The sequence below is a fragment of the Nuphar pumila genome, chromosome 12, assembly GCF_984573655.1.
Source record: "Nuphar pumila chromosome 12, dmNupPumi1.hap1.1, whole genome shotgun sequence".
Lineage (NCBI taxonomy): Eukaryota > Viridiplantae > Streptophyta > Magnoliopsida > Nymphaeales > Nymphaeaceae > Nuphar > Nuphar pumila.
In genome coordinates this window covers 41,837,001-41,846,854 of record NC_143260.1, presented here as the reverse complement: position 1 = coordinate 41,846,854, position 9,854 = coordinate 41,837,001, and the positions used below count along the sequence as shown (strand labels likewise).

The 9,854-nt window shown below is 36.2% G+C and overlaps 1 protein-coding gene across 1 annotated transcript; it reads right to left on the bottom strand.

Moving 5' to 3' along the window:
• Nucleotides 1-7,648: 7,648 nt before the first annotated feature.
• LOC149820835 (LOB domain-containing protein 1-like) lies at nucleotides 7,649-9,589 on the bottom strand. The gene is made up of 2 exons (XM_089983157.1): nucleotides 9,326-9,589; nucleotides 7,649-8,323 (listed from the first exon to the last, which is right to left on the bottom strand). The coding sequence occupies exons 1-2, from the start codon at nucleotides 9,566-9,568 to the stop codon at nucleotides 7,964-7,966; spliced, it is 603 nt and encodes a 200-aa protein (XP_089839283.1). The 5' UTR covers nucleotides 9,569-9,589; the 3' UTR covers nucleotides 7,649-7,963.
• Nucleotides 9,590-9,854: the final 265 nt, after the last annotated feature.

The following is a 9,854-nucleotide window of genomic DNA, read 5'->3' as shown; positions in this document are numbered from 1 at the left end:
ACAAAGAGTGACCTTAATGTCAGAAAAGGTCTCTAACATCTTCTCTTGAAACAATGCGCTCGATGTGGGCTCCTACGGAGAAGGCAAACTAAACTGGGGGTGGACCTATAGAAATATGGGACACGAGTAACCTTGTAAAAAGTTACTTTGTCTATACTATGTCTGAGAGGGCTGATGGGGTGGATCAAAATTGGGGTGGTTTCGCCATTCCGGGTTATAGGTGAGTACATAAGGATCGTGCACGGGTCTAGCGAAACCTTGGGCAACCTTCACCTGCTTCTGAATGAATTCAGGATATAGCGGTGTTGCCGGACACTCGAAAACAAAGTATGCAAAGCTAGTGCATAGCTCACACACTTTTCCTACTAGACTTCTTGAAGATGAATTGGCTACGAATTGATCTAACTTTCTAGTCAACAAGTCAACTTTGGTTTGCAATTCGCGCTCGGACCCTACTTCAAAAATTCTAACTTTTTTAGGACCACTAGGCACAGATGTGGTCCTATCGAGCCGTGAAGATAAGGCATGATGCATGACATTTTCACTCAAAGTCCATGCCTCATCCTCACTCTTGAGCATGAATGTGCCCCCACATGACGAATCAACCATTTTCTTGTCCTTCTCGATCAGGCCATTATAAAAATACTGCACCAGTTGCCAACGGGGCACCTGGTGGTGGGGGCACTTGCGGAGAAGATCTTTCATCCTCTCCCAAGTCTCGTGGAATTATTCTCCCTCAATATGAGAAAACTTGGTTATGGCTTTACGAAACTGATTCGTCTTACCAATTGAAAAGTACTTTTTGAGGAACTCGCGCTGCATTCCTTCCCAAGTGGTAATTGCCTTTAGCCAGTGCTTGACTTTATCCTTGAGGGAGAACGAAAACAACGTCAACCTCAATGCGTCATCCCCAAAATTATTGATCTGCATTGTAGAGCAAATCTCGATAAATTCATCAAGATGACAATAGAGGTCTTCATTGTTAAGGTCATAGAAAGATGGTAACATTTGGATTATACTGGCCTTGATCTCAAACAGATTCGCTCCTACATTAGGTCTCGTGATGCAGGAGGCGAGAGTGTACTAATTTGGCATAAAATACTTCCTAAGAGGATGAATTAAAGGATGATCGTCGACCATGATGATGGGATGATGGGCTCTCCTAACGAAAGACTCGGGACCGTCAATAGGCTCAAAAAGCTCGAGGTCGAGCGATCATGGCTCTTGTATGCACCAAAGAGTAGACCGGTGCGGCAACCACCCTAAATTTGGGTTTTCTACCTAACTAATGCACTAAGCAGCCAAACCACAAAGCGAGTAAAACAAAATGCAATAATGAAAATCTAGAAATAAACAAAACACCACAGACTTACACTCAGCGAGAAATTTGCGAAAAGCAAACTAAGAGCACGGTACCAATCATGTGTAGTCACCTCTAACGGTATCCTAATAGGTAGGTTGTGCAGGAAAAGTAAACTGGTCTCTACATTATACAAACATGTGGTTCTAATCTTAAGTATAAAAACTAACTAAGCAATCCTAATTAATCAATAGGAAAATAAACTAAGCAATCCTGAATAATGAACTGAAAATAAACTAACAACCTAAAATATGAGAACAAACACAAGTCAATAAAGTGAATACTCGTATTTCACCGTTCCCCGACAATGACACCGAAATTTGATGTGAGTTTTATGAAAATGCTTTTTAAAACAATATTTTGTATGAAAATCTGTGAAATCCACACACCAAAAATAAATCGGCTCGCACGAGTGGTGGAGTCTGGGTCAATCTCAGGGAACGGGAGATACTTTGTATTCAAACATACAAACTACACTATGCTTTATTGCAAAAAAGAAGAAGAAAACTACAAAAAAAAAACAATTTAACTATTACATCAATGTGACCCTACGCAGAGGGTTTAAAATGGTTTTATTACAACTCCAAAATTAAGTGAAAATTACATTCCTAATCTAAAAAAAAGAACTAAAAATGTCTTCTACACTCATGCCTCGTGTCATGTATCGAATGCGTGCCACCATATCTTGCTCGCTTGCCTCCTTCTCTCTACACTTTCCTGCAAAACACGAACACACAAGTAACGAAAGACGAAAAACTAACACTATGCTAAAAATGTAAAATACGCAAAAATGTGCAAAATGAAAGATATGCAAAAATGTGAAAAGAAAAAATGCCTAAAATGCATAACATGCGATGCCTCAAATAAAAAATACCTAAAATGTAATGTCGTGAAGTGAAAATGAAGTGCAGCCATGGAAGCTCTGCCAGAGATGCAAATTGAGTGTAGTGAAAATGAAGTGCAGTCGTGGAAGCTCTGTCGGAGATGCAAATCGGACCCAGTCGTGTAGTGAAAATCAGGTCAACCTGAAATGCAAAATCAGCTCAGCCAGAAATGCTCAGTTGTGAATTGCTCAGCCAATTTCACTGTGAATTAGACCCGATTCACAGTGAAATAGTAGTTGTCGTGAAATGACTTTCATGAAATGGCTTTGCCGATTTCATTGTGAATCAGACCAGATTAACAGTGAAATAGCAGTTATCATGAAATTCACAACAACCGTGAAGTTCAGCCGGTGAAATGGCTGCCGTGAATAGGGATCTAAAAAGGTGTCGTGAAATGGCTTTCATGGCAAAAATGGAAGTTCCAGCAAATTCGGCGAAGGTTGATCTGAAGAGTCAATCAGATTTCCTCTATGAACCAGAGTCCGGTGAAACCAAATTCCGGCAGAACAGGGAATGAATCCGACAGACTGCGTACAAAGCAGTTCATGACAGCAACAAAAGGGATTCCAGCAGATGTGATGGGGTATTCCGGCAGATCCAGATTTCCTCTTTCACAACAGATGCAAGAGGAGTAGATTATATGTGATGCATAAATAAAAAAAAGAAAAAAAAATATTGATGCTTATGCAGATAAGATGCAATGCAACTACAAATGTAATGGAATGCAAAATGCAGGATGCCGTGAAATGAAATGAAACAATTGGATGTGTTGTGAAATGAAATGCAACATCAAAAGAAAAATTAATGAATTGGAGAGGGAAGAGAAGAGAAAAGAAGAGGAGAAGAGAAGAAGATGCTTACGTATGGATTAGGTTGAGAAGAGAGGTGGTTGCTCCTTTGTTGTCGATGGAACCCGGTGAGAAGTCAAGAACTCCGGTGAGGAAGAAGGGAAGAAGAAGGAAAGAGGGGAAAGGAAACCAGAGGGAAGGAAGAGAGGGGTTGAGAAGAAGGGTTCATGTTTGAGCAATGGAGGACCCCTCTCTTAATCCCATACGTGGGATATTTAAAGAGAAGGGGTTTTGTTCTAACTCTTATTAATTTTTACAATTTCTAAAAAAGAGTTTAAAAGAAAACTTTTTCCTAAAAACCTCAAAATCTACACTATTTGCCTAAACTACTAAACTTCCTAAAAACTATTGTGCCAATCTATTTTTTTCGAACCTAATTAGATTAAAAATCTAAATCCTAATGAAAAATATGAAAAACTAATTTCTAAACAATACTACTTCAAAAAATTAACTTGCAATTTATGTTTTTTCTGAATTATATCTTTTTCGCGCATTTTCTCGAAACTAACAATAAACATGGGATTTTAATGTGATTCTTTATTGGATCATGCATGAATTAATATGAGTTAAATGCTAAAATAAATGCATGATCAACCACCAATGAAGAGGAACCTCTGTTGGTCATAGGCTGCAAAGGAAAAATTTGGACATAATCCAATGGTTAAAATTGGCATTTGGAGAATACATCTATGTAAATCAAGCGTGTACCACCTTAAGCTATGGTGGTACAATACCATCATAGAAGAACCCATATATAAATAAAGAGAGATAGAGAGAGATTATGATAAATGTTCATTAATTATGTCTAATGAAGATACTAAGAATTAAATTTATTTTTAAGCTTTGTAGATGCGTAGTTGAATTTGGATGGCAGGATTATTAGGGCTATGTCATTAATTTTAACCGCAGGAATATGAGTACCGTATCAATGGAGCATTTACAATATTTCTTTTTTTATAAAATTTGAGCATACGTATGTGTTCAACATGGTGAATTTGCTAAGAAAAGACTGTTAAATCATGTATTTATGATGAAAAAGATGATTTTTGGATGCTTGAATATTTATAAAAATCCTGAGAGTTGTTTTTCAAGTCTTAAAATATTCTACTTATGCATCATAATCAGATGATTCAAGAGTCGTTCTATATAAAACCAAACTAGTAGATCACACCTCTACAACTAGATCTAAGAGAAAAGAGAAAAAAACCCATGAAAATCTCAGTTCACACAATAGTTATCATATTCTCAGTTCTTAGGGCCATATATATATATATATATATATATATATATATATATATATATATATATATATATATATATATATATATATATATATATATCAAATGTACTAAATAAACTATGCTAAATGCATAAGTTCCGTTACATTTACCTCTTGATGGCTAGATCTTAATTAGCAAACAGGAGTGTGTCCCACCGTATGATATCATGGTCCAAAATCACTATATATATATATATATATATATATATATATATAGAGAGAGAGAGAGAGAGAGAGAGAGAGAGAGAGAGAGAGAGGTGTCTACCAATATTAGGAGCCTATTGCAAGCAAATGAGGGCTTTGAGTTGTTTTTCGTAAAAGCATTCAACAAGGTCAATTTTTCATCAAATAACACTTGGATCATGTTTTTTTCAATAAAAAAATGTAAATTTTTTAACTTAAATATTTATGAAAATTGTACACGCACCATCGATTTTCAAATCTTATAAAAACCCTTCCACTCATCGGAATCAGATGATCCAAGACACTACAAGAAAACCGTTTTGGATGATGCACAAATAGCGCCAGCAAAAACCTTGACTGGCGCAAGTATGCGCCAGGAAAAGCATCATCGTTAATGCATTTTTTGCCACAACTTTACACCGCCAGGAAACATTGTTTTTGTTGGCGCAAATTTATGCCAGAAAAAATATAATACTGGAGCAGTTTTGCACCAGCAAAAATCTTCATGAAATTGGAAATAACTTTTACTGATGCAGATCTACACCAGCAAAAATCTATCATGAAATTGGAAAGCACATTTACTGGCATAATCCTGTCATAATCCATTCTTATAAAATCAAGTATGTAGAACACATGTATGGTCCGATTTGAGAAAAACATTAGAAACTGATTTAGAAGCCCAATATGCTAGCAATAAGCATGGATTGGATCGAACAACTACCCCTAGTCTATATATATATATATATATATATATATATATATATATATATATATATATATATATATATATATATATATATATATATATATATATATATATATATATATAAGAACCGAACATATTAGTCCCCATTTCTCATTCTGCCTCATAGGTTTTAAGTGTTTTATGATAGAACTTAACTGTTGGATATGTTTACCATGCTCAATTTAGTGGAAATCAACTCTTTGATCATGATTTTTTGATGAAAAACCATATTTTTTTGAGCAAAAAAAACTGCTATCTTTATTACCATTGATTTTGGATCACTCGAAAAGCCTGTATACAACTCAGATTTCGGTGATCCAAAAGCCGGCTCTGACTAAACAAAACCTATAGATCACATCTATGATGTTAGACTTGAGAAAAATACTTAAAACTATAATTTTTGAAGGGGCCTAACAAGACCTAGCGAAAAATGGGCCAAAGGATCACACACACACATATATATATTTTTGGTGTGCTGATATATATATATATATATATATATATATATATATATATATATCAGCACACCAAAAAAATAGTGGACAAGTGTCAAACGAGCCAGCACATGCCAACTGTAGGCAAAAAATGCCTTTAGCAGTTGTTGTTGACCGCCACTAAAAGCTTGTTGAGCGCAAACAAATATTGCACCACTAATCATGTTCATGATCAGCGGTATAATGAAGTTTAATTTTGGTGGAACTTTTTGGGTGTTCGAGAATACACCCTTCTCTCTCTCATTATATATATATATATATATATATATATATATATATATATATATATATATATGTGAATCACTAGAATATGAGAACTAATTGTGAACCACTATTTTCATAAACTTTTTGTCCTTTTCTCTTTAATCTAACTACAGATGTGATCTACATGCTGGGATTTATAATATCCTTCTCTTGCATAGGATTTTGATGCATAAAAGTGATTTTTTTAAGGTTTTAAAATCAAATTTTTCATCAAAAATACATGATCCAATGGTTGATTCTTAGCAAATTCACCATGCCAATCTCATCCACATGATAGGATTTGCAAAAACAGTATTGAAAATGCCTATATTTCTCTCTCTCTCTTTCTCTCTCTCTCTCTCTCTCTATATATATATATATATATATAGTTAGTTAGTTAGTTAGTTAGAACATTTGGTACCTTCATGGGTAAGGATGCCTCTAGTTAGAACTCACAGGGAGACGTTGTTTTGACTAAAACTGACCTCATATATGTGTTCAGCATGGTCAAAATACTAGGAATCAACCTTTGAACATACTTTTTCAATGTACATTTTTTTTTTTTGGCGGGGGGGGTTAAAATTTTAGTATATTTTAGGCTATTGATTTTTCAACCCTTATAAAATCTTACATATATGTTAATAAAATATGATCCAAAGGTCCGTTTCTCTACTAAACATAATATCTAGATCACATCAACAAGGTCAGATATGTAAAAAATTTGGAAAAAAATATTACATTTTTAAATAGTGTGTTACTTACTTGCGAGGGTAGCAAATATTAAACCTATAAAGAGCCATGAAAGTCTATGTTCATACTCCCGCTCTACGAAGGTAGCAAATATTAACCCTATAAAGACCCATGTTCATACTTCCGTTCATATATATCCAGTTAACGTACAATCATTGCTATCTGTCACAGGTGTCAATGAAAACTATCATGTGCCTCGTCGCTCTTTGGGTCATGCAAAGCATGTGCGCGGTCGATTGGTTTACAGTTGCATGGTATCATCCATCTGGTTTGGGAAAGCTCCTTTGTTTTGACAAAGCACCAACAAAGAACTGGCTTGCAAAAGAGAAAAAATTCATCATCTCCGCAGTATCGTATTTTGACTATTCGCAACAAAAGTGCCCTCCTCTTATGGCATTAGTTTGCAGTAGAACATATGCATCAATGAGAAACCAGGCATCATTAGTGATATCTTTGTCAAGAAGGGCAAGATGGATACTCTCTTCTTGCTAGAGTTGCCAAGCCTGACCAACGGAGCTCCTCTTGTGTGGTAGGAGCAGTTTGTGCACGTCATCTTATGATGGGGACGTTGCAAGTTCAAAACCCAATGGGACAATGTGCAACTTGGTGGGGGTCTGCCTAACCCCCGCTTGCCTATCAAAAAAAAAAAAAAACCAAAAAGAGTTGCCAAGCCTATATGATACAGTTTATTGGAGTTACCTTTTTCTACTCAAAGGTTGGCATGTGGTATTGATCAAGGCCGAAGGTTTGAAAAGTAAGCAGCCAGTTTGAAATGCAACATCGTCACTACCAACCTCCAACCAGATAATTATTTAAAATTGAACATTACGAATTACGGAGAGAGAGAGAGAGAGAGAGAGAGAGAAAATAAAGGATTTTCTAGAATTAGTATAAAGTTGACCGTTACACAAGAGCAAGAGGCCCTCCCTTTCTCATGCCCTTCGTTTTCAAGATTACATGTGGGGAGCGCCAATACATGCTCGAATTGATTTGTTTCTCAATCTCAGTTATTCACCTCACCATGAATTTTTTTATTTATTTTAGTCAATCAGTTTGCTTTTTAACTTTTTCTTTATATATATATATATATAAACCTTTTGAACTGTTGCTTTAATCTCCATTACCCCAGCTACCAAATTAATTTTTTTTTTGAGAAAATTAACCCAGGAGAGGCTGATCATGTCCAAAGAGGCTCCCATAGTGCTCCAGTATTAGCATCATCCAAAAAACCACCGTTTCCTTGCTGGAACTGGAGTTGGAAAGTGGTGTTGCTGGTTGCAAAAGTATCACTTGGTTGGGACATGGGTTGTTGAGATTGGGCCATCTCCATGCACAACAGAGCCACCAAATTAGCTTGCTGGGTCTGCATGTTGAGGATCTCGGCTTGGGCCATCGCCAATTGCGATTGTAGCTCACTCAATTGATTTTGTAGTTGAAATATTGCTCCTGCACAGCCATACACCGGATCCCTGGTCCGAGCATTTGCTTCATACACCAAGCTACTCACTGCATCTGCCCGCTGGTACTCTGGAAGATCCTGAAATAAACCATGCAAACAAAAAAGAAAACACTTTATCAGAAGAATTTCTAGCAAGCTAGCTATATGTTTACCGGTACGAACCAAGATTTTTATAGTTTTTTTTTTACTTTTTTAGAAAATTGAACCGTATGGATGTATGTAGACGCTTGGTTTTATAGAAATAGATTCTTGGATCATCCAGTCACAATGTATAAAGAAGGATCTTTTAAGGATTGAAAATCAATGGCTTAGAATTTTTATAAATATTTAAGCATAAAAAATTGCATTTCTTGAACGGATTATGATCATCCAACAGTTAATTTCTAACAAATGGACAATGCAGAATGCATCTGCAGGGTTAGATTTGCAAAAAAACTTATGAAAATCTAGATTCATACCATCAAACATATTTGGTTGGTAAACATATTGTAGTAAACATGATAAAGCCATATTTATTATAAAATAAATCATGCCCAGCACATCCATACGGTTAGATTTAATTTACCATTTAGTGGCTAGATCTATGGTGTACCACCGTACATATTTTCTCTCTCTCTCTCTATCTATATATATATATATATATATATATATATATATATATATATATATATATATATATATATATATTCCTTAAAAAGAGTTATAAACCACATTTTGAAACATAATTATTGCGTAATCATAAACCACATTTTGAAAGGACAGGACACGTACCAGATTTTGGCATATACATACTAAATTGGCACCTAATTGATAGAAAGGACAAAGACTTTGATGCATTCGCAAAAGGGGCTTTCTTGCATAATTCAAGACTTCAAAAATCACAATTTTATCATGTAGGTAATCTATAATTAATTGTTTATGGTAAACGAAAACATCATTAATTATCATCATCAAGCCTCATCCCAATTGCAAGAACTGTGGGCATTGGCTGTACTCGAGACCAATTTTTAGAAATTTTTTTTTTTTCAAGCGCATCTCTGGAAATTTAAAGATGTAGTAAAGATAGATAAATTGAAGTACCTGAAGGAGCTTAATGATATTGCTAGCACCAAAAACTCGGTGAGCCGTAATGAACTTTTGGGGCTCGGAGGGCGGAAAGTAGGGGGCTAAAATGCATTGTTCGGCGCATCGGCGGCGAAGGATCTTACAGGCAGCACAAGGAGAGGCAATGGGAGTAGGAGCATGAGCGTGAGCAGCAGGTGTTGGAGATGATGGGGAGGAAGGGGAGGGAGAGGATGTGAGTACTGACTCGCTTGACTGCATTTTCAAAGAGAGAGAGAGAGAGAGAGACGAGTGAGTATGAGTGTGTTTGGTGTCCCAACTCAAAGAAGGGCTCTTCCTCCGCTTTGGAATTCCCGTTGGGGGGGCAAGGCAGTATATATAATAAGATTGAAAGGAGGGGAGCCATAACACCACGTGGCGACGTCATACGCTGAGAAACTTGAAGGACGGGTGTTGAAAGTTTACGCAACTCGGTTAGGTCCGTCGCTTCGCTCGTGAAGGAACGATCCCGCTGCCTTCCTCAATTCTTGGCCGAATTGAACCCACG